Source organism: Parus major, chromosome 15 (genome assembly GCF_001522545.3).
Source record: "Parus major isolate Abel chromosome 15, Parus_major1.1, whole genome shotgun sequence".
Lineage (NCBI taxonomy): Eukaryota > Metazoa > Chordata > Aves > Passeriformes > Paridae > Parus > Parus major.
The window spans coordinates 12,025,041-12,051,065 of record NC_031784.1 but is presented as its reverse complement, the minus strand read 5'-3'; the positions used below and the strand labels follow the sequence as shown (position 1 = coordinate 12,051,065).

The 26,025-nt window shown below is 55.5% G+C and overlaps 1 protein-coding gene across 1 annotated transcript in view; it reads left to right on the top strand.

The window, feature by feature from the left end:
* KSR2 (kinase suppressor of ras 2) overlaps positions 1-26,025 on the top strand; it is a 74,560-nt gene that overhangs the window by 23,700 nt on the left and 24,835 nt on the right. Inside the window, exons 5-15 of the mRNA XM_015643488.3 lie at positions 2,375-2,556; positions 9,849-9,918; positions 10,492-10,575; positions 12,907-12,974; positions 13,154-13,252; positions 14,370-14,488; positions 16,526-16,694; positions 19,232-19,273; positions 19,504-19,570; positions 21,104-21,152; positions 21,880-22,247. Of these exons, the coding sequence (XP_015498974.1) occupies positions 2,375-2,556; positions 9,849-9,918; positions 10,492-10,575; positions 12,907-12,974; positions 13,154-13,252; positions 14,370-14,488; positions 16,526-16,694; positions 19,232-19,273; positions 19,504-19,570; positions 21,104-21,152; positions 21,880-22,247 (1,317 nt within the window). The remainder of the gene's footprint in view (positions 1-2,374; positions 2,557-9,848; positions 9,919-10,491; positions 10,576-12,906; positions 12,975-13,153; positions 13,253-14,369; positions 14,489-16,525; positions 16,695-19,231; positions 19,274-19,503; positions 19,571-21,103; positions 21,153-21,879; positions 22,248-26,025) is intronic.

Genomic DNA, 26,025 nt, shown 5'->3' with positions numbered 1-26,025 from the left:
ATGGATGATGGATGACCCCTCATGGAAACAAGTCCTTTATGAAGTGCCCACGACTGGCCTCATCCTCCACCCCTGCCCCAAGGATGTTTTTTGACCCTTTTTTGCCCAAGCAGCCCCAAACAGGGTATGGTTTGTCCCTCAGGCACTCCTTGTCCCCAAACCAGGGGACAGGACCCCCTGTCCTTTGATCCCCCTGTGCCAGGGGTTTTCCCTGCGTGAGGATGCTCCTGTTCCTCTCCAGGCTTCAGTTCTTGCTCCCCTTCCCTCAGGCCAGGGATCAAGGCCAGGGGGAGACAGGCAGCCAGCCCAGCCACCCAGTTGGATCCTGGTGTTTATTCTTCTCCATTATTTTTTTCTTTTCCTGAAGAAACAAAGAGGAAAAAAAAATCTCTCTCTGTCCAAAATCACTCATCCTTCCTAATAATGAGAGCTGTCAGCAGCCCTGCTTGGCGAGGAAATGATGCTCGCAGTAAATATTTGGTCTGGAACTGATTTATGGGTGGGAAAAAAAACCGAGATTAGTGCTTAATCACTGCCTTTCAGGAAGGGCTTCGGGCCGGGGTTGAGCTCAGGGGGAGCTGAGGCCATGCCAGGGGAGCAGCACTGGGATTTTTGGTGGAGAGCCCGTGGCTGGGTTGGGATTGAAGCGCAGCAGTGGAGGGGACAGACTGGATTTAGGGCCACCAGGCAGGGTTAGATGGGGTTTTGGGAAGAGGTTGTTCCTGGGGAGGGTGGGGAGGCCCTGGCACAGGGTGTCCAGAGAAGCTGTGCCTTGGATCACTGGAAACATCCAAAGCCAGGTTGGAGAGGGCTTGGAGCAGCCTGGGACAGTGGAAAATGTCCTGCCCTTGTCCTTCAATGAGCTCTAATGTCCCTTCCCACCCAAGCCATTCCATGACTCCGTGACCATCAGCTCCCCCAGGGAGTTCCAAGCCAGGAGAGCCGTTCAGCTGGACCAGCCTGGGATCATCCACCCCATCCTGAGCCCAGCACACCCAGAGAGGTCCTTGCAGCCACCCTAAACACAGCAGCAGCTTTCCTGTACGAGGAAATAATTAACTTATTAGAGGATGGTTTCATTTTCTTCATTAGAGAGGTCATTTCCTATCGCCTGGTAGGGCCAGATGTCCCCGGGCACTGCTGGGAGTGCCCACCCTGCCAGGGAACAATTCCTGCCCAATATCCCATCTATCCCTGTCCTCTGGCACTGGGAGCCATTCCCTGTGTCCTGTCCCTCCATCCCTTGTCCCCAGTCCCTCTCCAGCTCTCCTGGAGCCCCTTTAGGCCCTGGAAGGGGCTCTGAGGTNTCCAGCTCTCCTGGAGCCCCTTTAGGCCCTGGAAGGGGCTCTGAGGTGTCCCTGGAGCCTTCTCCTCTCCAGGTGAGCACCCCCAGCTCTCCCAGCCTGGCTCCAGCCCTTGGAGCAGCTCCGTGGCCTCCTCTGGACTGGCTCCAGCAGCTCCAGATCCCTCCTGTGCAGGTCCCCAGGGCTGGGGCAGTGTTCCTGTTGGGATATATGGATTATGGATGCAGCATTCCAGGAGTCCTCGATCACCATGAGCTGTTGCACTGCCGGGATGTTCTCGAAGGATCTCTGTCCCAAACGCTGCAGATCTCCAGAGGGCTGAGCTGCCTTTCCCAGGGCTGTCTCTCTCTATCCTCACTCCATGGCAGCCAGAGCAGCTCTGCAGCGCCAGGATCCTGCAGCCCGGCCCATCTGAGCTGCCAGTGTCACTCTGCATCCCAAATCCTTCCAGTCTGCTGCAGCTTTGGGATTATCCGAGCCAAGGGAACGATGGCTGGGCATTGTCCCAGCGTGGAAAAATGGGCTGAGGAGGGGGAGGCAGGCGACTCCCCCTCCCTGCTCTGCAGAACTTCATCTCTGAGGAAATCCTCCCAGGGTTTTGGGTCGTCCACACCACAGTCCTGTGCCTTGACAAGCTGATTCCTGGGAATCTGTTGGGGTCCCTCCCATTCTCCACTGCAGCCCTGTATTTGATGTAGTGACATTAAATGTGATCATTTAGGGGATTTCACAAGGTCAGCAAGGATGGGGCTGACGAGCTTTTGGACCAAATTGTTTTCTTCACCCAGGTTCTCAAGAGGAAAAGCTCTGGAATGTTCCTTAAGGAAAAGCTCTGGAATGTTCCTTAAGGAAAAGCTCTGGAATGTTCCTTAAGGAAAAGCTCTGGAATGTTCCTTAAGGAAAACTGCCTTTGTTTTATGGTGGGGGGGGATTGGGAATTCTCATGGTGGAGGGGATTGATTATCATGTGGAAGATGACGCAGCAACACCTCCATCCCACAGGTGCCACCAGCCCACCCCCAACTCCTTCCCCTTCACTTTTCCCTCCTTTTTCCCCTTTTCCCTCCCAGGGTCAAGAAGAAGAACAAGCCCCTGAACCTGAAGATCCACAACAGCGTGGGGAGCTGTGAGAACATCCCAGCCCAGCGCTCCCCTCTCCTCTCCGAGCGCTCCCTGCGCTCCTTCTTCGTGGGGTACCCGCCCTTCCTGCCCTCCACCCCGCCCGTCCACACCGAAGCCACCTTCTCAGCAAGTAAGTCCCCGTGGCCCCCTCGGATCCCTCTTCCAAGGGCTGGGAGATGCCAAGTGGAGAATGGGACTGGGGAGTTTTGGAGTCCATGGTTTGGAGGACGTTGGTTGAGCGTTGTGCAGGTGCCCCATGTTGGTTTTTAGAGATCTGTGGGTGCTTCTGGGCAAAGATAACCCCAAAATCTTGATTATTTCTGGTTTTTGGGAAAGCCACAAGGTTTCTGTGCTCTCTGGGTTGGTGGCACTGCCTGGATGTCACCTAAAAGTGACTTTTCTGAGGGCTGCTTTGTAAACCCAGCCGTGGTTTCATCTCTGTGTTAAACCTCTCCTGCTTGCTGGATTTGGAGCTGATGTGGAGTTTTGGGAAGCCAGTCCTGCTGCAAACCCCGTGGAGCTGATCCCACCTGACAGGGGATTTGTTCTCCCCCAGGAGATGCTGGTGGTGGCACTCACTGGGTGGGTTTGGCTCCATCAGCTCACCCAGGTCTGGGGGTGACCCTCATTTCCTCATCCCAGACCATCCAATTCCACAGGGATTGAAGCTTTTCCAAGCTGGGCTTGGACCAAGAAGAACTTCCCTGGAAACACGTGGCAGCTCCTGGGAGTGATTCCCAGCCAAGTCAAGGTCCCCTTGCTTCTTGTTCCTCAGCTGAAACTTCCTCCAGCTCCACATCCAGGCTGGGTTTCTGTCACTCTCCCTTCCCTGGATTTTTCCCTTGTTTCCTGTCTGGAAATGTCTTCCTGGCAGCTGGGGTCGTTGTTGGGGTTGTTTTGGGGTTTTCCACTCATTCCGTGTGCTCAGCTCTTGGCTGAAGAAGGGTTTGCAGCCATCTTCCCCTTCCCCTGCAGTTTGGGATCTCATCCAGCCAATCCCGCTCTCCTTTTCCCCCTCTCTCTCTGCCTTTGGGGGCAGTGGTCCCTGGAGCTCTGCAGGCAGACGATATTCCCAGAGATATCCAATACCCGGATTTGCCTGGAGCGAGGGGGATTTTTTTGCCTTGTTGTTTACCTCATGGAATTGTCTGTGCTGAACTCGCAGCCTGGACCAACAGAGCAGAAACCTCGGACCAAACCCCATTCCCAGCCACCCCCGTGCGTGTCTCCTTGGATTAGTTTTCCTCACGCCTCAGTGTTGGATTACATCCCGTGCTGTGACATCCTGATGGAATGTGGCACCGGCGGAGCGGGACGCGATGGGAAGTGATGGGCTGGCAAGTGACTAACGCTGCTGGAGCCGTGTCTCCTCTCATTTCCCTCCCTTCCCTGGCTGCTGGGAATGTTTTCTGGGCCGGATGGGAGCTGGGTTTCCCCAGCTGGTTGATCCCTGCCGGGAGGTTTCAGCATCAGCGGAGCTGTTTGGTCCTTGCAGGATCAATATCCGTGTGGGAGTTACGCCAAGCAGGAGCAGAATCATGGAATGATTTGGGCTGGAAGGGAGCTTGAAGCTCACCCACTTCCATGGGCAGGGACACCTCCCACCAGAGCAGGTTTCTCCAAGCCCTGCCTGCATCCCAAGGATTCCCTGTCCCCATCCCTGTGGTGATCTGAGCTCTCCATCCCACCCCTATGGGCTCTTCTAAAAATCCCTTTTCCTCCTGTGGGAGCAGCAGGGCAGCACCCAGATGCTCTGGATTGCTGTGGAATTACTTCCCTAAGCCCAGAAACACAAAAATTGTTGTTGTTGTCAGCTGGAGATGGGTGAGGGGAGCCCAGCAAGGCCCCGTCCCTCCCTGGCTGTCTCTCCGTGATTTCTCTTCCACAGCCTTGCTGCTCCTGGCAGGAGCACGTTCCCATCTGAGTCATCCCTGGCCCGGGTCAGGAGCGGGCTCAGATGCTTCCCTCTGATTTTTAACATCCCTTTGTCCTGATGGATTTTCACAGAGGGCTGGAGGGAGCTGCAGAAGGAGCCTCTTCCTCCGACAGCACAAATCTGGCTGGGAGAATCACAGGATCATGGAATGTCCCAAGCTGATCCACCAGGATCATCCAGCCCCATCCCTGCCCTGCCCAGACCCCCAACATCCCCACCCTGGGCACCCCTGGAGCTCTGGCAGCCTCGGGGCCGTGCCCATTCCCTGGGGAGCCTGGGCAGTGCCAGCACCTCTGGGGGAAGAACCTTGCCCTGATCTCCACCTAAACCTCCTGACACAGCTCCAGCCATTCCCTTTCCCTGTCCCAGGGAGCAGAGCCCAGAGCTGCCCCTCAGAAGGAAGCTGTGGAGCCACTGGTTTAATGTGGTCCCCAGGGATGTCCCCTCCCTGCCCAGCCCTGTGTGACAGCTCCATCACACCCACTCTGGTGCTGCTCCGGCCGTGTCCCTGGGGGGATTCTCCTGAGTCCCGGTCCTGCCTCTTCCCCTTGGCTCTGTGAGTGAGGAATTTGCAGTTTGTGGTGTCGAGCATGAGCAGGATCCCAGCCAGGGATGGCCAAGTGACAAGTGCTGAGATGCCATCAGAGCCCCCCCAGCTCCTGGACCGTCTGTGATGGAGCCCCTGAAGGGCTGACCCCAGGTGGGTTTGGTGGGATCCAGGACAGTGCCCAGTGGGTCAGCGTGGGGGTCCCTGAGCCCTAAATCCAGCTTTTCTGCTGGAAAGCACCAGGCTGGACGCAAGGACAGGACAGTGGTGGTGAAGGTGACATGGGGAAGTAGCCAGAGCCACCCAAACTGTGCCCCCTCTCTGTGGCCATCCCACTGCCAGTGCTGGGGTGGCTTTGTGGGGGGACACCTGTCCCTAGTGCTGTCCCAGCCCCAGGAGGCTCCAGGAGGGACTTCCCAAAGGGAATTCCTTTCTTGGGGACCACCAGTAGTTCTCTCCTCCCTGAACCTGCCCTGCAGGAGCCCTCCCCAGCTGTGTTGGCAGCACAGCTGGCAGCTCCCTGCAGCCACAGCTGGCAGCGAGGCTCCGGGAGGTTTCCTGCCCTGGCAGTGGAGTCGGAGGGCACAGCTTTGTCAGGATAAACCTAATGGAGCCTGCAAGGCTGGAAACTGGAGGGGGGAAATCCCCATGTGAGGCTTCAAACCAGCTGAACGTGACATTTGAGCTGGATAAATGGGATGGTCACGCTGGAAAGGAGAATTGCCCGGATTAGAAAGGGACTCTTTCCTAACTGGAGATGCTCTGGGAACAGCTCCTGCTTGGGATGGTCCCCTCTGCTCCAGCTCAGGTTTGGCTTCATCCTGCTGGATCCATCCTGGATCCTCCTTCCACCCACTGGACCTGGCTGTGATCCACAGGGTGGGAAGGGACCTTAAAGACCGTCCCATTCCACCCCCCTGCATGGACAGGGACACTTCCCACCGGATCAAATTCCATGTGGAATATTTGCCACGTGCACTAGTGGAGGGAGCAGGTGACTGCCTTTGTAGCTTGAATCCTGCATGGATTTATATCCTGGGGAGGGAAAGCTGCTGGAGCAGCTGCTCTGGGATCTCTCCATCCTATTTTGGCCCTAAAAGCAGCAGGAGCAAGGCCTGAGATGTCTCCTGAAGGGACTTTGCTGCAGAGCACCTCCCTGGAAGTGAACTCAGGATAGTGGGAAGACACTGGGACAGCGTCCCTGGAACTGCCACGGGCTGAGACATTGGAACTCTGTCACTGGAGCTGGCACAGGGTGCCCAGAGCAGCTGGGGCTGCCCCTGGACCACTGGAAGTGTCCCAGGTCAGGCTGGATGGGGCTTGGAGCAGCCTGGGACAGTGGGAGGTGTCCCTGCCATGGCAGGGGTGGAACAAGATCATCTGTAAGATTCTTTCCCACCCAAACCATTCCATGGATATTATGGTCTGTCTCTGGACTGGGATTTTTGCCTGGTGGTAGAGACATTCCTGATCCTGGATATTTTTGGGGTTGAGCTCCATTGGGAAGAGGCTCCAATCCTTAATTTCTCCATGGGACTCACCCACCTTGGGAGCATTTTGGTGACAGCCTGGGATATCTGGGATAAGTGCAAAGTCTCCTGGCCATTTCTTGGCTTTGCAGTGACTCACCCCGGCATTCTTAGCAATTCCATCGATTTCATCCGTCCCATTCATGCTGTGAACATCTGATTGCTGTGGCAGGAGAAGGAGGGTTTGTTTATCAGGCTGTCTCTGTGATGGATAACCTGCTCCCACCAATTCCCTGCCATCCACACAGGGGCCAGGAGATGAGGAAGGGGCAATTGTGACAAAACACAGTCCCACACCACCCGTGTGCTCCGGCACTGCTGCCACCCCTGGGAGATGCTCCCGGTGTCCTTGGTGAGGGTTTGGGGCTCTCTGAGGGCATCACCGCCCACCCCAAGCAGAGTGGGACCCCAAAATAACAATCCAGGCGAGCTCCAGGTGATTTTCTCCATGCAGGACACGCCCAGGCAGGCATCCCAGCCGGGGAGCAGCCGGAATTGAGCGCGGCGCTGCCGGGATGGCAGCGGGGCCAGCGAGGGCATCGCGGCCAAGGCAGCGCCGCCGTCCCCGTCACCTCCGAGGCGCGGGTGCCACTCAGGAGCTGTCACAGCTGCCTGTCACCGCGCTGCCTGTCAGCGACACGCCGGAGGTGGCTGTCACCCTTCTCCCGCTCGCTTTCCCCCTTCCCCGCTCCTGGCACGGCTGATCCCATCAAGCGCGGCTGTTGATTTTGGGATGAGCTGTGCCGCGCCGAGCAGGAGCCCTGACCTTTGCGGGAGCGGCGAAGGAAAACACGGAGAGGTGTTGGAAGGAGGGTGGCATCCCCAGGCATCGCTGGGCGGTGTCACGACATCGGGAAGCGGGGTTTGGCTTTTGGGAACCCCTCGGGAGGCAGGAATGGGGTGAAGGACCGCGGGAAGTCTCCATGGGTGGCACCAGGGTGCGAAATTCCGCTTGTGCCCAATTAAATGCCAGCTCGGAGAGGGGGTGAAGTTACGCGGGGGGGAATGATGGCCGGGAAAGTTTGGATTTTCGAGGAGGGTCCATAAAGGTGATAAAGGTGATTAAGGTTCAGGTAATGACTGGCACGGGGCAGCGGAGATCGGGAGACATCAACGGGAGGAGGAAGGGAACAGGGGGAGAGGGAAGAGAGGGAGGATTGGGGAGAGGGAGCCGCTGTCACGCTCCAAAGCTTGCGAGGATCAAGAGATCCCGCTGCCACTTCCCCATCACGGGGTCCCCACGGCAAAACCTGAGCCCCCCACCCCGAAACGAGACGTACTCGTGGGGTTTTTATTCGCCTTGTAATTAACGCTGATTGCGGCAGTTTGGGGGGTTTTCCGTGAGAATATTCCTCCTGTGCTGGGGGGAGGCTCCTGCATCTCCACCTTCCCCCCGAGTTAACATTGCGAGCTTCTCCTCGGAGCGCGAATCCGGGCAAAGGGGAGAATCCCAAATTAACTGCAGAGCCCCCCAAGCCCTCGGGGCTGATCCCCGGTGCCTTTCCCTGCCCTCCTGCCCCGCTCCGCTGCTTTTCCCTCCTGCCAACAGAGGCTCTATTGTTAAACGCCGCGATCCTACGTGGCTCGCTGCCGCTAATGAAGGTAATTAGCTGTGAGTCACGTCGGGCTCATTTATGTTACGAGGTCAAAATCCCCGCTACACTTCAATACATTTTTGCAGCGAGCACATTTAGAAAGTAATTAAAAGGCTCAGCAGCCGCCGGTGCCTCCATCCCCTCTCCCCCTCGCCGGGCTGGCAGGATTTAATTGAGGCCAGCCGAAAGTTAGTGGGAATAAATTGTGGCTGATAACGCGGAGGTTGTAATTTAATTCCGGGAGAGGAGCTGTTCTGGCCCGGGTGTTTGGCTCTTCAGGGAGGGGGTGATGATGATAACTCGGTTCTGCCTCGCGATTTAGGGAGGAGGGAATGAGGCTCTGTGGGGAGGGCTCACTCGTCAGAGCATCACCTCTGGGATTTGTGGACCCAATTCCCAGCCCTGGGAGGTTGTGGATGTGGAGGGATGCTGGTCCAGCAGCCCAGGGTGAGTTGTCACAAAGACTGGTGAGGAAATACTAAAAATATTGGTAATGTGGTGCTGGGGACGTGAGTTCCCCTCTTGGCTTTGAAGGGAACGTGTAAAAATTAGGGAGTGAGTTTTCACACAGGTGGATAAAGCCAGGACACAGGGAATGGCTCCCAGTGCCAGAGGACAGGGATGGATGGGATATTGGGCAGGAATTGTTCCCTGGCAGGGTGGGCAGGCCCTGGCACAGGGTGCCCAGAGCAGCTGGGGCTGCCCCTGGACCCCTGGCAGTGCCCAAGGCCAGGCTGGACGGGGCTGGGACAGTGGGAGGTGTCCCTGCCCATGGGAATGAGATGATTTTAATGTCCCCTCCACCCAAACCATCCCACAATTCCGTGATTCTGACATCTCAATTGCTGCCTCTGCCTGTGCAATGACCAGGAGAAGAGAAGGATCCAGAGCTGCTGCTCGGAGGTGCTGGAGCAGGATGGGCTCGGGATGCTCCCAGGATTTCCAGCCCAGGGAGCAGGATGTAAATGTAACCTTCAGCCAGCGAGTGCAATTAGAGCCCCGTGCCTGCCGCTATATTAAAATGGGATATTAAAGCAAACAGCGGCTCTCCCCGCTCCCAGGGATAATATCCAGCGCCTGTTTAGCCAGGGATTTGCCGGCACTCTGAGCAAACAGCCGGGAGCCGCCGCTGGTGCCCGGGAAACCTCTGAAATCCCCGAGTGAAAATCCAGCCTTTGGATCCCGGCATGGATCCGCTCCCGGGGCCGAGCATCCTGCGGGGCAGGACCTTTCCCTGGCCAGGAGGAGGAGGAGGAGGAGGAGCGGCTTTTCCGCCCTTGCTGAGGCTGAAGGAGGATGTGGAATCACGCTCCTGGTTACCTTCCTGCTCCAGCGCTGCCAGTCAACTTCCCTCTCTTTCCTTATCCCTCTCACCACTTTTTCCTTGGAAGGAGAGCACCGGAACTGCGTTTAACTCTGTTCTTCCCTTGGAATATGAATGGAATCACCTTTGGGGTGGCTGGCACGCAGCTTTTTAAAAACTGACCATGAGGTTGTTCCAGCTTTATTTTCCCTTTCTTGTTTGGACAATGGTGATGTGATTCCAGAAGTTTTGCAATCCTGCACATGGCTGTTCCCTCTCCTGTCCCCTCCCTGGTCCCAGCTGGGTGATGGGATCTGGGACAGGAGATCCCGATTCCCACAAAGCCCAGACAACTCCTGCTTTCCAGACAGGGAGCTCAGTAAGGCATTCCAAGGGGAAATAGCAGGAAAACCACATTTTTTGTGCACATCCTTTGCTCCTCTACCCAAAAAACTTGTATCCCAGCTCTCGCTGTTGTTACCAGTGCTGGTTTCCCGGCTCTCTCCCCACAGATACGCTGTCAGTGCCTCGCTGGTCCCCGCAGATCCCTCGTCGGGATTTAGGAAACTCCATCAAACACAGGTACGCTCACCCTGCTGCCCTGCCAGGCTGGGGGATGAGGGGTGGCCACCTCCCTTCCCATCTCCGCTCCAGGACACGGGGAGGGGACATTCCCCCTCCCTGCCGTGCTGGGCTCTCCTCCAAGCCCATTTCAATTCCATTTCAGTTCAGATCTGGTTTAGATAAGGCTCCAGTGGCTATCGATAAAAGCTGTGTATTATCCGTGACCTTGCCAGCCTTCAGCAAATTCCCCATCTCTGGATTATCACCCTTCCATATCTCCCCGAAGAGGGAAAAGCTGCTGTTTGATGGGAAGCTGCTTCCCAAGGGGCTGGAAATGTTGGTCCCCATGGTGGGGAGGGGTTTGGGGGGTACTGGGGTGGGCAAAGCTGGGGAATCACAGAGATTTGGGATTGGATTCCCTTTGGAAGCTTCCAGAAGCAAAGGAAGGCTCGGGGTTGTGTTTTGGCATCCCTGGAAGAATTCCTCAGCAGCTGCGGTGGAGTTTGAGGGCAGCAGAGAGAGGATAAAGCAGGGCTCGGGGGACAAGTGAGGCTTCATCCCTCCCTGGCCACTCCGTGTTTCTCTCCACAGGTTTTCCACCAAGTACTGGATGTCTCAGACCTGCACCGTCTGCGGGAAGGGAATGTTGTTCGGCTTAAAATGCAAAAACTGCAAGTACGGCGCCATGCCGGAGCTGTTTGTGTCCCTCCTCAAAACTGGATAAGCAGAGTTTTCCTGGGGGAGCCGAGCAGGGATCTGGGCATGGAGAGACCAAGCAGGCCCTCTCCAGCTCATCCTCACAGGAAGCTTTAATGAGATGTGGAATTGTGTGAATAACACCCCAAAGCAGGGCTGGGGATGGGGTCAGGCTCCTCGGGGAGGATGTGCCTGCCAGACCTCGGCTCTGCTCACTCCAGAGCTCTGAGTCAGATCCTGCCAGTCCCCCTTCCCTAAGCCTGGCTTTAGATGCCCACGTTATGGAGATTCCCTGTGGAATTCGCTGCAGGACACGGGGGATGGGTGTGCAGGACCGGGCAGGGATAGCTCTGGGCATCAGGTGGGTTTTGCCCGCAGTTTTGGGCTGTAGCCTCTATTTCTGCCGAGTTTTGGGCACCTCGGGCAGGGTCGTGGCCCTGAGGAGCCAACTCACCCCAAAGGGTTAATCCATGGTGCAAAGGAGAGGGGATGAGAGGGGACAGGACCGGGAAAACAGCGAGGGAGAGGCTGGGGCAGCTCCAGCCGCTCTCAATCCGCCACAGCCGATCCGGCCTCGGACGGAGCCGGGCAGCACTCGGGGAAGCCTCTGCTGGAGCCAGGATTGCCTTTCCTGGGGCTGGGAGCTGGGAATTGTGATTGTCTGCGGCTAACGGAGCGATAACGATCGCTGCTGCCGCTGATTAAGCGCTGATGAGTTGGTAAATTGGGATTTAATCCTGCCGAGAAGGGCTCGCTTACTCCACAGCTGGTGGGGCTTTTCTGGAAGGGATGTTATCAAATTGAGGGGTTTTAAAGGGGTGATTCCCGTCGGATCCGTGCCCGGAGAACTGGAGGCTTTTCCTGCCCGTGCTGGAGGAGGGATGTTGTGCCTGCTCCCTGACCAGGATCAGGGACGTTGTGGCTCTGGCTGTGTAAATCCTGCTCCCTGTAATCCTACACAACAAATCCTTTTCCTGGCAGTCAAAAGTCGGGAGCGAACACAAGGCATTTAGGTTTTTTCCAGCCTTGCCCCGGCGCTGCTTTCCCCAGAAAGCAGAGGGGAACCAACAGGTAAAACAAACAACCGGACCCCAAACCCCGCAAGCCTCAAATACCAAATTAATTCCTGCCTTTCCCTCTAGGAACAGCTTTGTAATAAAAGCTAACACGGGCAGCTCCTGAATTTTCATTACCCAGCTCATTGACTTGGAGCTGCCGCTCTCTCTTTTTTTTTTTCCCCCATCATTTCCCCTTGTTTTGATAAATCCTTTCCTCCTTTTTCCCTTTTCCCCCATGGCTTTCTGCCGGCCTGGCAGAGCGTGAGCTGGGGATGCGTTTCCATCCTTAATTAAGGAGGAATGGGAAGGATTTGGGAGTCTGCCTATGCCTATATGCATGAGCCGGGGGTGAAGCCCTCCAGACTCCTGCCCTGGCTCCGCAAACCGGGAAAAGCTCTGCAGAGTATCCAGAGGCTGTAAATCCTCTCTTTATTTTGGCTAAGTGTCCTTAATAAAGCCGGGAGGGGAGGGCACAGTGACAGGGACACATCAGGGACTTTCTCCACCTCTGCTGCTCCTGAATTTAATTAAGCGTCCAGCAGCAGGGTGGTGGGAACGGGGATTTCATGGAATGGTTTGGGCTGGAAGGGACCTTAAAGCTGATCCCGTCTCACCTTCCAGTAAAACCTTCCCCCAGCACAGGGCTTTGAGCCTTTTGCTGCAGCCAGCTCTGGCAGAAGTGACAATTTGGGGCGTCCTCAAGCCTGGCTGGTCCCCCCCCCAGCTGGCAGAGAAAGGGGCAGAGCACCCAGGTTCGGGAATTTCTGTGCAGGGTGTGCAGCCCCTGCCAGCCAGCCCCTCCTGATTTTCCAGGATGTGCATCCCAAACTGTTCCTCACCCCGAGCCTGCTGCCTGGGAATCGGGGGAAGCAGGAGCTGCGGGGTTCACTCAGAGTGAACAACCAAAGCCTTGCATCCACTCGCTTTCCCAAGGGGAAAAGGAGGAAAAAGCCCTGAGCTCCATCACAGAATCCCAGAATAGCCTGGAGGGGAAGGGACCTTAAATCCCATCCCGTTCCACCCTGCCATGGCCAGGGGCACCTTCCACCATCCCAGGCTGCTCCAAGCCCCGTCCAACCCCGCCTTGGACACTTCAGGAATCCAGGGGCAGCCACAGCTTCAACCTCCTCCAACACAGGGAGCAATTCCTTCCCCAAATCCCACCTCTGGCAGCGGGAAGAAGTTCCCCCTTATCCCGTCACTCCATCCATCAGCTCTCTCTTCTCTCTCCTTTCTCTCCGTCCCCTGCCAGGCTCAAGTGCCACAACAAATGCACCAAAGAGGCGCCCCCGTGTCACCTGCTGATCATCCACCGCGGAGGTAAGGGGCTATCTGCTGCCCACTCCGTGCCTCCGGGGGTGCTGCCAGCGGGTCAAACCTTCAAAAGCCCCGCGGGCGATTCGGGAGCCGGACCCAGGCGGGGTCCCCGGCGGGACGGAGGCTCCCGAACCGCTTGGGCTCTCCGGGGAAATGTTACCCACCGTTTTTTCCGCTTGTAGGGAGACGAGCCGGTCGGGGCGAGGCAGATTTGCATTGCAAACCACTTCCACCCACCCTCCCCCTGCCTCCTTTTCTTTTCAGATTCCCCACCGCACGGGGTAAGTCCAACCAGGTTTTGGCCTTTTGCTTCTGTCGAGAGCTCAGGGCGGATGGGGGACCCCGAACCTCCCGGTGCATGCGGGGTCCCCGCGCCGGGGACGCGGCCGTGGCCCTGCGGATGCTCGTGGTGCTTTTGGAGCTGCCTTATCCCGCTTTCCTGCGGGAGAGCCCGGCCTAAAATCCACAGAGAGACAGGCAGAACTTTGCAGCAGGACGGCGGGGCGGCGCTTCCCACCTCTTTTCTTCCAGATTTTGGCTCCCTTGCTGGCCAGAGGACCGCGACTGCCTGAGGGAAACGATTCCAATCGCTCTTGCCTTGAATTTTGAGCTCTTAAAGCTGTTCCTTTGTGTCAAATTTCCCACCCCAAAACCCGCTCCTTGGTTTAATCCCGGGGAGAAAAGGATTGTGCTGCTGGCACCTCAGAGGGGCAATTTTACAGCCTCCACGCCCTCGCTTGCAGCAAATTTGGGTGGAAGCGGCTGAAGACCCCCCCGGTCAGGCTCGGAGCTGCCCGGGAGGCAGGAGAGCGGCGTCCCGGGGCAGGCGGGCTCCTGGCATGGGCAGGAATTGGGATTTGGGGCTGTGATGTCGCAGGAACCGGAGCTGCCCGCTGTGTGTTTTAGGAGCAGCATGGCTTTGGGGTGGCCTCAGCATCACTGAAATACCTCCCCACCCCACAAAAAAACCCCAAATCCAGCTTTTAAATTCATTAGCTTGGAGTCAAACCGTTCCTGAGCTCCCCCAGCCTTCAGGCTTTTCTCCCCAAAAAAATCTCCCTGCTGAGAGTGTTGTGAGCCGGCTCCTTCCCTCCACCCCGAAAAGCTCTGGCAAGGAACGGGGTGGTGCTGGCTGAGCCCCGGCTCACGGAGGGGCCGTGGCAGCTTCTGGACCTCCCAAATTTCCACCTGACACCCTGGGGGGGTTGGCCGTGGCCGGGGTGCAGGAGGATCCCGAGGTTCAGCTGCCATCCCAGGCTGGAACTGCCGCGGGAATCGCTTTGGAGAGCGGTTTGCAAGCACAGGGTGACCCCGAGCGCTCCTGCTGAGCTTTGATGTCCTCTCCTCTCTCTTCCCTTCCTCTCCACCCCCTTTGCCCTCTCTCCCTTCTTAATCCAGCAAGGTTAGTCCGGACAGAGTCGGTGCCCTGCGACATCAACAACCCCCTGAGGAAGCCCCCGCGGTACTCGGACCTGCACGTCAGCCAAACCCTCCCCAAAACCAACAAACTCAACAAGGTGAGCCCTGGGCCCCCCCCGCCCGCACCCTGCCACGGGGACAGGACCCCTGGCACCCCAATATCCACGGCTTTGCAGACGATCATGGGATTCTCCAGGCTGGAAAAGATCTTTTAAGAAAACTGAGTTTGATTGTTCCCGCAGCGCTGCCCGGTGTCCCCAAGGGCCGCATCCACATCGCTGCCTAAATGACTCCACCCTGCTCTGGGCAGCTGTGCCAGGGCCTGGCCATCCTTCCCATGAGGAAATCTTCCCAAAAATCCACCCTGAGGCTCCCCTGGCCCGGCCTGAGGCCGTTCCCTCTCCTCCTGTCCCTGTTCCCTGGGAGCAGAGCCCGACCCTCCCCGGCTGTCCCCTCCTGTCAGGGAGTTGTGCAGAGCCAGAAGGGCCCCCTGAGCCTCCTTTTCTCCAGGCTGAGCCCCTTTCCCAGCTCCCTCAGCCGCTCCTGGGGCTCCAGCCCCTTCCCCAGCTCCGTTCCCTGCTCTGGGCATGTATCCAACAAAGTTATTTATTTTAAAAATAAAATGGGCTCAGCACTTCCAGAAGAGCCTGCATCCTGCTGTCCCAGTCCTGCTCCACTGCAGCCTCTCATTCTCCAGGTCCAAGCTGAATTTGGGGTGGTTTGAGGTCTCTTCACCCAGTGGAGACTTCAATAAATAACGAATTTATTGTTGCAAATAAAACAAGCCTGGAATTTGATTGTCCCTGGCGAAGCTGCTCAAGCCAGACCTGACAGAGCACCTGGCTCACTCCTGCTCTGCGTTGATACAATAAACCCATCACAGGGCTGCTTCTGATGGAATTTAAAGCCTGTTGGCCTCCAGTGGAAAATTCCTTGGAGGAAGGGCAGGGTGAGGGGCTGGCAGGCTGGAAGTGCTCAAAAACAGGGATATCACTGATGTGACAGGGAATGGATCAACAAAACCCCGAATTCCCAAAGTCTGGCTGAGCTCCTCCAGCCCTCAGCATCTTCTGGCTCTGGGAAAAGTGTGGGTACCAAGATGCTCCTGGAGACGCTGTTTTAAAAGCTAAATATTTTTAGGAATGTCTTGGTGTACGGATCTGCTCTGCTTTTGTTGTTATGGGGTTGAGTCTTTGTCCTGAGCACTTCCCTTCAGGTTGAAATTTCCCTTATAAATATTCTCATTTCAGCATGGCCCCTTTCTTACTTTGGTATTCCTGAAAGAATTTCTTGAAAGGTATCCTGAATAAAATCATGGAATGGCCTGGGTTGGGAGAGACCTTAAATTCCTCTAATTCCAACCCCCCGTGAAACCTTTTTGTTGTGACCTTCACTGGTTGCTTAAAAAAGAATTTACCTGACCAAGATTATTGAGCATGGGATGATGACCAATATGGGTTTCCTGGAAAGCCCAGCTCATTTAAGAATTAATTAATTAGGACAAAATTGCCTGCTGGGGAAGGCTCCTGCAGACTTTTTAACCTTGGAGGGAAATTCTGTGGGGGTGGGACTGCTCAGACCCTGTTCTGTGATGCCAAGTTGGGCAGCAAGGAGGGGAATTCTGACAACCTCGATTTTCCTTTTCTGATCCAAGATATCCCAGCAGGTTTTCCTGCCTGTTGCCTCTGTTCCCACCCATCCCAGCAGGCACCCAAAATCACTGGCCTTGACTGGGAAGAGTCAAGGAGTGGTGAGGAACATCCTGGGGTGCATTGGCTGCTCCTTCCAGATCCTGCAAGGCCCTGGGGTTTGGCTCCAAGGAGCTCAGCAGGAACTTCCAGGACCTTGCTGTCCCCAAGGGTGGTGGCCCCGGTTCTGCCCTTGGTGGCCGTGCCTGAGCAGAGCCAGGAGATTTGCAGAACCCTCAGCTGAGGATGAGGGTGGGAAAGGAGCCAAAGGTGGGAAATGGCCCTGGGGAATACAAACAGCTTTGGGAAAAGCTCTGGAGCTCTGGGTGTTTTCTGGAAGAGTCAGGTGTGACAATGCAGCTGTCACTTGTCACCCAGGTCCTTTGCACCTCGGGGTGGCACCGACCAGCGCTGCTCTGACCTTCCCTCCTTCCCTGTGTCCCTCAGGACCACATTCCAGTGCCCTACCAGCCAGATTCCAGCAGCAACCCCTCGTCCACCACATCGTCCACGCCGTCCTCGCCGGCCCCGCCGCTGCCGCCCAGCGCCACCCCCCCGTCCCCCCTGCACCCGTCCCCGCAGTGCCCGCGCCAGCAGAAGCAGTTCAACCTGCCAGGTACTGCCACCCCTTCCCCGTGTCCCCACCTGTCCCCTGCGAGGGATTCGTGTCCTGGGGTGTCCTTGGGATGTGCATCAGTTCTGCCTGATTCCCTTCCTGGGCTTACACTGGGATCGGGAGAAGGTGGAAGTAGAAATGGGGAGAAAAGATGAGTTTAGGGTAATTCAGGTTGGGAGTCTCTGGTCAAACCTCCTGCTCGGAGAAGGGTCAGAGCTCCAGGCTTGATCCAGTCTTGGAATCCTCCATGGTTGGAGCCAGCCCAGCTTCTGCTGCTCTTGAGGCTACAGAACTTTCCAGGCATGGATTTTCCATGGCATTTCTCCTCAGGTGCAAACACAAACCAGGGGCTGACCCTGCTCATTGACGTGACCCCACCGTGGTTTTGGGGTGATGGGTCCCCAACAGGCTGGCAGCCTGTGTGGGGTGACAGGCGATTCTGGGGCTGTCTGACGTGGTTTGTCCCACGGAATCTGGGATCCATCCTCTGGGAGCTTCACCTCCTCAGGGATGGTGGGGGAGGCAGGGAGGTGGCGCTGGCTGCAGGACACACAAGTTATGGAAGGCGGCCCAAAATGCTCCTCCTAGGCTGAGGATGTATCAAAGCCTGTCCCAGCGTGTCTGCTTTCCTTCGGGATGTCCTGCTGCTCCAGGAAAGGTCCCTTCCAGGAGGGAATGGCTCAGCACCACTCCTGGAAATGTCCACTTGCTCCCAAAATAGAGCTGGTGAGGGGAGAGGAGGTCTCTGGGATGCTGGAGTGCTCCTGGCTGTCCTGGTAGCCCTGCTTGATCCATGACCTCTTTGCTGCAGCAGCTGGAAGGTTGGGGTCTCTCCTGCACCCTCAAAATCCCAGGATTAATGAATAGAAAGGAAAGGAGAGAGGAGAGGAAAGGAAAGGGAAAGGAAAGGAGGAAGGCTTGCTTCTCCAGAGGAACCAGGCAGAAACTTCATGCTCTGCTGTGGTGCTTCCATCCTGACGAGCCTTCAACCAGAGAGGAGGAGGATGATGAGGAGGATGATGAGGAGGAGGTTTCCTGGCAGAATCCATCACCACAACATCAAACACTTCCAAAAGCTGGGAAAACCCCCCAGCAGCCAAGCACCCATCGTGTCCTCGTGTGCCTGGAGAGGCGGCAGTCCTTTGGAGCCCCTGGGATTCAGGCAGGATCTTGGAATGGCACCAGGAGAACAGCAGAGCAGGTGGGAGGAAGCCCTGAGCGCTCCCAGGAATGCTGTGACCCATCCATAGGGTCAGGATTTCACCCGGCACAGCCCCGGAGCCTCCAAGATCCAGGAGGAGATGGCACTGGTTCCGTGCTGGTGTGACCCAGTGCGAGGAGTTCTTCCAGAGCCAAAGTATCCCGGTGTCTCGGCATCCCAATCCACCTGCTGGGCCAGCCTGGCCCGGTTCTGGGGGATCCAGCCTTTGGTGGCCCCATCACGGGTCACTTCTGGAGCAGAAATGATCTATGGGGCTTCTTGGGATATTATTTCTTGTGGTTTAAAGCAGAAACCGTGGATTTCACCCCTCTTCTGGGGAGCTGGGACACATTCCCAGCCGGCAGGGCAGGATCAGACCCTGGCAGCTCTGGGGGTGTTTGCTCCCTGTTTTATTCCCAGGAGGAGCAGAATGGGATCCATAGCAAGACTTAGCCTGCTTTCATCTTCCCAGCCAGGAATTGTCCTGTGGTTTATCCCATCAAGGTGGTCATCTCAGGGATTAGGATTTGAGCTTGGAAGTTGTGACACGGTGACCTTCTCCTGCCGGAATTACCTCCCAGGCTCTTTGATGTTGGCTCAGGTCCTGCTGCGGGGCTGAGGTCAGACTTTGGAGTCTCCAACATGGAGAGGGGAGGCTGAGGGATGGCCCTTGGGGTCCTGGAGATAAGAAGGTGACTTCTGAGCTGGTGCCAACCTCTGGTGGCCTCAGAAGCTCCAAGTTCTTCGCATCCATGACCTGCCTGCCCATGGAATGGGATCAGTCCTTGTGCTGGAGGTGGGAGCCCGCGGATGTTCCCAACACCCAGAGCCTTTCCAACCTCTGGCTTTGGACGGTGGCTCCCGGGACTCCTTCCAGGAAGGACACGGCTCCAAGGCAAGGGAAAAAAGGGTGGAATGTGTCCCAAATGGGCAGCAGTTAAAAACCCATCACTTGGTGTCTCCATGATGCCGCCAAGAGATTCCCAAATTCTGCTTGAGGACTGGCAGTCCTGCTGGCAAAGCGGAGTCCAAACCCCACCAGTGACTTCATGGAGGACATCAACCCTCTCCAAACGGTGCAGAGGAGTAGATGTGGGGGGGAAATCAAGTTATAATCCAGAAAAGAAAAAAAATAAATTCATTTTTTGGCCTGGGCATTCTATGTGCCATTTTGGAATATGGAATATTCCAGATGGGGATATGGAAGTGAGAAAGGTTGGATCACGCAGGAGGGAGTCACAAGACTGGGGTTGAGGTTTCCTGGTGAAGAACCACTGAAGGTTGGAGCTTTTCCAGCCCCACAGGTCAATACTGAACCCTTTTCCCTCTTTTCCAGCCTCCCATTACTACAAGTACAAGCAGCAGTTCATTTTCCCAGGTAAGGCTCTCGGGAAGTTTTGGACGCTGGAATTTCTCCTGGTGGGGATGGGATTGTGCTGGGGTGGGATTTCTCCTCAGAGCTCAGATGCTGCAGGGTTGGGTGGCCCTAAGTGACACCCAGCCCTACTCAGGTGTCACTAAATTGGACCTGGGGGTTTAATTAACCCGGTGGGGTTTAATTGCCTTGGCTGCCCCCAGAGGTCTCTGACTCCTCTCTCTCGTTCCCAGATGTGGTGCCTGAGACGCCGACCCGAGCCCCGCAGGTCGTCCTGCACCCCGTCACCTCCAACCCCATGTGAGTGGCTCCCCCTTCCCACCCCCTTCCCTCTGCACCCCAAATCCTCCAGGCACCCATGGGTGCTCCCCTGCCCTCGGGGGCTCACGTGCTTCTGGTGAGACCCCGGAGCTCTGGAAGGTTGAGAAGGAGGGCAGGGGGTTCATTTATAACCCACAGCTCTTCCATGTTAGGGGAAAAAGAAAATGTAAATGGATTTCAGTCCAAAAAACCCAAGCCTAAGGGGTTAATTAAGTTATTAAATTAAAAACAGATAACTGGGATACCTTTACCACTTCCAATGTTTTCAAGCCCAATAAACTTTGAGCTGATAGTTTGGCAGAGCAGCATCTAATCAGTATTAGAGCCATTCCTCCCCAGCAGGTCCAGCCCAAATCCATCATTCCTTGATGTCCTGGAGCCTGTGCTGCTCCAGCGGTGACATTCCACTGCTGTGTCCTTCCTGATCCTTCCTCTAAAAGCCATTTTTGAAGGATTTCACGACCCAGGGGTTCAAGGGGTCAGTTCTGGCCCCAGTTTGAGGCTGGCTCATCCACACTCTCCAAATTCCACTGGGGATCCAGTGAAACAAAGGATGGAACCACCGTTCCTTGGGAATTCCTGGAAAAACGGTGAAGTCAAAGCCTTCTCTTTCCCCCCTACCAAAAGGAAGGTGTCAAGACATAGGATTTTTGGAGGGGAAGAGCTTTCAGTATCCAAAATCTGTGATTCCCTCTGACTCCCCCCTCACTGAAAACATCCCATGGGAGCCATCCTGGGCTTGGCTGGGTGAAACATCTCTGGATCCTCAGGAGACGGGAATTCGTGCCTGGGGTAGTGATGAGGAGCTGCTCCTGCAAACCACCCATCCATGGAGATGTTTTGCAGGCACCTGGGCTTCCCAAGCTGCTCAAAGTGCCAGGATTGACTCCTTTTGTGATGTTTAGCATCCTGGGATTTGTAGTCTTTAGTGGCCATGGAATGGGATAGGACTTGCAGGATCGCCGTGTACAAATGGCCTGGGGAGCGGAATTCCCCTGGGAAGGGATTTTGTTATTTATTGATTAATAATAATAATTATTTCTCATATATTTATATGATGTTTGAAACCATCTGAGCAGTCCCAGCTGATCCCTCACTCAGAATTTCCCTGATTCCCTGTTAATTGTCAGGAGCAGCGAGACCCCAGTCATGGACCTGGGGGTGGGAGGTGCTAAGTGAGCAGGGAAGGAAAAGAACTGGAAAACCAGCCAGATTCGGATGCTCTCCTGCAGGGAGAGGATCTTTGAACCCTCCACTTCTCCAAAATGATTGAAAAACGCATTTTCTTTACTTCTGTCTTCCTGCTTTGGCTGGTGTTGGTAGTGGAGAAATCTTAGAAACCCCTGAAAAGGCCTCGAGTGTGGTCAGAGCCTGGGGGGGTAAATCTGTCCCTTTCCCTGGGTTAGTGACACCTTCTCCCCTCTGATCCCTTCACCCCCGGGGCAGGAAGAGGCACTGCTCCCCAAATCCCGGTGTTTTTCCACGGTGTTAACTCCGTAATTCTTTTAACAGCCTGGAAGGAAACCCATTGCTTCAAATTGAAGTGGAGCCCACCTCGGAGGTGAGACAGCTCCTGTGCTTAATGGGCCTTGGTTTTAGGGATGTCCTGGGGCACATTTCCTAGGAAATGGAGACGTTTCCCATCTGCAGAGTGGAACTGCTGATAATTGAATTAAAGTCCAGGCATCCGTGTCCCCGCCCTGTGGAGAGGGACCCTCCTGGGCTTCCAGTTTGGAATTCAATGAGGTGTTTTCAGGATGCATTAAAAATGCGGTGGAAGGGAAGGAGGGGAGAGGGAAGGTGAGGATGGAGCTTTTAAAGGGTGTTGTAAATCCTGTAGGAAGTTTAAATGGACCATCAAAGGGTCTGGGAATAAAGGGAATTAATGGAGCACAGCCCAGCCAGGGGAGGATGAAACTGTTTTAAGAAAAATGAAGTAAATCTCTGATGTGTCACAATGTTAAATGTAACCCCGGGGTAAATAAATGGCTCCACTGGGAAGTGCTGAGTCCCCAGCTCTGGGGGGATTTAAAGCCCTGTGGATGTGGCACTTGGGGACGTGGGTTTGTGGTGGCCTTGGCCATGCTGGGGAAGGGCTGGAGTCAATCTCAGAGAGCTTTCCCAATTTAAAGGATTCCATGATTCTATGAAAACCTGGGATTCTCCCAGCTTTGCCTAGAACAGGGCTGCTCCTGCCTGGTTCCTCTGGGTCTGAGTGGGATCAGTGGGGTTTTTCCCACAGTTTTTTCCCCTCTTCCATCGTTCCCGATGCTCTTTGCCCGCCACAGAACGAGGAAGGCGCCGAGGAGGTGCAGGAGTCCGAGGACGACTTTGAGGAGATGAACCTCTCGCTGCTCTCCGCGCGCAACTTCCCGCGCAAGGCCAGCCAGACCAGCATCTTCCTGCAGGAGTGGGACATCCCCTTCGAGCAGCTGGAGATCGGGGAGCTGATCGGGAAGGGCCGCTTTGGGCAGGTGTTCCACGGGCGCTGGCACGGGGAGGTGGCCATTCGCCTCATCGACATCGAGCGCGACAACGAGGACCAGCTCAAGGCCTTCAAGAGGGAGGTCATGGCCTACAGGCAGACCCGGCACGAGAACGTGGTGCTCTTCATGGGGGCCTGCATGAGCCCTCCCCACCTCGCCATCATCACCAGGTTGGAATCATTTTTTTCTGTCCTAAGAATTGTTTTCCCTGGCAGAAAATTCGGTTTTTCCCCCCCGTGGTTTCTCCCTCCGGTTCAACGCTGCGGCTGGGCTGAGTTTCCTGCCCTAAGGAAGGGATGTTCTCCATGTGCAGGATCCGTGCTCTCCGTGTGCTCTGGTTTGTGGTGTGGAGGATACAGCAAATCCAAAAGTCTGTCCAGGCAGGTCATTCTTCCGTAGGAGGGGAGCTCTGGACAGGAATGGTTTGTTTTATCCAGGAGCAGGAAATGTCATGGAATCATGGAATGGTTTGGATTGGCTTGGGAGGGACCTTCAAACCCACCCATGGGTAGGGACACATTCCACTGTCCCAGGTTATTCCCTGGCCTTGGACACTGCCAGGGATCCAGGGGCAGCCCCAGCTGCTCTGGGCACCCTGTGCCAGGGCCTGCCCACCCTGCCAGGGAACAATCCCTGCCCAATATCCCATCCATCCCTGTCCTCTGGCACTGGGAGCCATTCCCTGTGTCCTGTCCCTCCATCCCTTGTCCCCAGTCCCTCTCCAGCTCTCCTGGGGCTCCTTTAGGCCCTGGAAGACTGGGAGGCTCCTTGTAGTTCTCAGGGGAGCAGTTTGGGGTTTGGGGGCTCCCAGACCACCCAACACCTCCACAGCTTTCTTGGTCTCAAGGCATTCCCAAAAACCTGCCCTCACTCCCATTCCCAATGGGAATGCAGCACTGAGTCTCCCGGTGTAATCCATGCTTGGCTGGGCAAAAAATCCCACCTGGCCTGGAGGCAAAGAGGCTGCAAGTGCTCCCAGAGCAGCTGTTGTCATGGGAAATCCATTTATTCCAGGGAATTCCATGATTTCCTTCACCTCCAGACCATGCTTTCAGCCATGGACATGGTCCTGCTTTTGATCCCACCCTGGGTTTTTTTTTCCCGGAGAAGTTTCCCCAAGGTGAGGTTGAATTTTCCTCCTGGCAGCATTTCAAAAAGCGGTGCAATGGCACCGCTTCCAACAGCCACCAGTGATGAAATATTGCATCATCTTTTCCTCACATCCCTAATTCTCCCTTGAGAGGGGCACCTCCCAGTCCCTGATCCCAGATGGGGCGGCTCTGCAGGTGCTCTGCTCCCTCTTTGTCCAAAACAATGGGATTTCACCCCAAATCTGTGTTACCTCACGCCTTGCTCCCTGCTCTGGTGGGTTCATGGGCTGCGTTTGCCTTGGGAGTTTCATCCTCTGGGGTCAGGGTGACCCCAAAGCGGGGCCGGCTCTCCCCAGCTGGCAACTGGAAAAACGATGCCTTTTATTCAGGACCAAAAATGAGCCATCTGGGGAAAATTCCGCAGCGTTTCCATCTATTGGGTAGCTCCGGGCCAAAAGCTCTTTGGAAAAGTGTGCAAACACATGTATTGATGGATGAGTCAGAGCCCCCATCCGTGTGTTACACCGCGTTCCCAAAGGAAAAGGCGGCGGCTCCATCCCGCTCCGCGCTCCCTCTGCAGCCCCCCTTCGCTCGGCTTTTCAGTGCTTTTCAACAGCAAAACCTGGGAAATGTATTCCTTGGTTTTCTTTTTTTATGTTTTTTTATATTTTTTTTGAGCCATGGAATGTTTTCCTCTGCCATTTTCCATTCTAATGGGTCTTTCTATAAAAGCAGGAAGGTGCCATTTTTGACAGTTGGACAAAATCAGTCTGCGTGCTGCTGCAGCCTGGTGCATTAATGGGAGGAACGTGGAGCTCTGCTCGTCCTGTTCCTCTTCCAGCTGTGCTTGGTCCTGTTTTTGAAGATCAAAATGCAAATTTATTAAATTGCCCAAAATATAACCCAAGCTCACAACATTTCCAGGCATCGCTTGTTTGTTCCTACAACCCGCTCTTATCTGCATCCTTCGAGAGCTGAACCAATATCAGCTTTAAATCAAAGGACAGCAGGGTTGGATGGGATATTGGGCAGGAATTGTTCCCTGGCAGGGTGGGCAGGCCCTGGCACAGGGTGCCCAGAGCAGCTGGGGCTGCCCCTGGATCCCTGGCAGTGCCCAAGGCCAGGCTGGATGGGGTTTGGAGCAGCCTGGGACGGTGGAAGGTGTCCCATGTGGAATGGGATGAGATTTAAGGTCCCTTCCATCCCAAACCATTCCATGAGAACTTTACAATCGCAGCTGGCAACCTGTTTGATTTCTCCTGCTGGGGTTTCTGGGCTGCAGGAAAACCAATGGGGCTCAGCTCAGTCTCAGAGGAATTTTGGGAAGCCCAGGGCTGTGTGAGTACATATCCCACAGCCTGGAGGGAACTGTGACACAATCTTCCTGCTTTGAGGATTCCTGTTGGGCTCTGCTCTGCTGTTCCGTGACAGCACAGGAATCACAGGATTTTGGAGCAGTTTGGGTTGGAAGAGAATTTAAAGCTCATCCCATCCCACTCCTTCCATGGCAGGGACACCTTTCACTGTCCCAGGCTGCTCCAAGCCCCATCCAACCTTCCTTGGACACTTCCAGGGATCCAGAGGCAGCCACAGCTTCTCTGGGCATCCTGTGCTTCCCCACCCTCACTGCGGAAAACTTTTCCTTATCTAATCTAATCTCATCTCATCTAGTCTGATCTAATCCCTATATCCAAGGGTGCTTCCTTGTTCTTGTGCTGGCGCTCATTGTCTGGTCGATCCTTGGCTGAACATTTTTGGGGAGCCTCCTGTGGGGAAAAGCCTTCTCACCACGTGGAGTTTTGCCTCCCATCCACGTTTCAGGATTTTCTGAGGGGATGTGGCAGCCCTGGGGGATTTTCTGCCATGGGAGCTGCTGCTGGGGCGTTGTAGGGAATGAGGGAAGAGGACAATGTGGCCTGGGTGGGAATGGTCCAGGATATTGGGAGTGGTCCAGGAGGTGGCACCGGGGGAGCATCGCTCTTCCAGCAGGACTTTCCCAAAGGGACACAAGTTTTCCTTGTGGGTTTATGGGAATATCTTTAAACCAGGCTTTGCTTGGAGTGGGGGGAAATCATTCCCAGCTGCCTGAGGAGGGGATTATGGCTAAAAATCCCAGGATATCAGGATTTCCTCACCCTCCCTGTGCCCATTCCCAGGACAGGACTTCCTGCTTGTGGAAAAGGCCACTTTTCTTCTGGGAGCCCACAAGTGGCCACTCGAGGCCGTTTTTTCCACAAAATCCCAGCAATTCCTTGTAGTTGTTACAGAAATCTCCGTTTCCCTGCACGTCTGGGAGCAGCTGCGTGTCCCTGGGAAGGGGCTTCACCACGTCGTGCCACCGGCGCTGCCGGAAGGGGGTTATTTATAGCTGGGTTTATTTTTACTTTTCCCCATCCCGACGTTTTCCTTCCTGATTGCCTGTGATATTCAGGGATCGTCTCATTAGCAGAAAGAAATTTCCCCATCCAAACAGCACGGCCCACGGGGAAAAAAACGGGAGGGGAAACTGAGGCAGCAGCTGGCTGAGGGTGGGATGGTTTGGGTTAAAAATCTGATTTTCCCTGTATTAACCATTTTTAGGGATAAATGGGACCAGTACTGTTTAAGCTCTTCATTAATAATAAGAACAGTGGGATGGAGGCTGGAAAAGAGAAGGCTCCAGGGACACCTCAGAGCCCCTTCCAGGGCCTAAAGGGGCTCCAGGAGAGCTGGAGAGGGACTGGGGACAAGGGATGGAGGGACAGGACCCAGGGAATGGCAGAGTTGGATGGGATATTGGGCAGGAATTGTTCCCTGGCAGGGTGGGCAGGCCCTGGCACAGGGTGCCCAGAGCAGCTGGGGCTGCCCCTGGATCCCT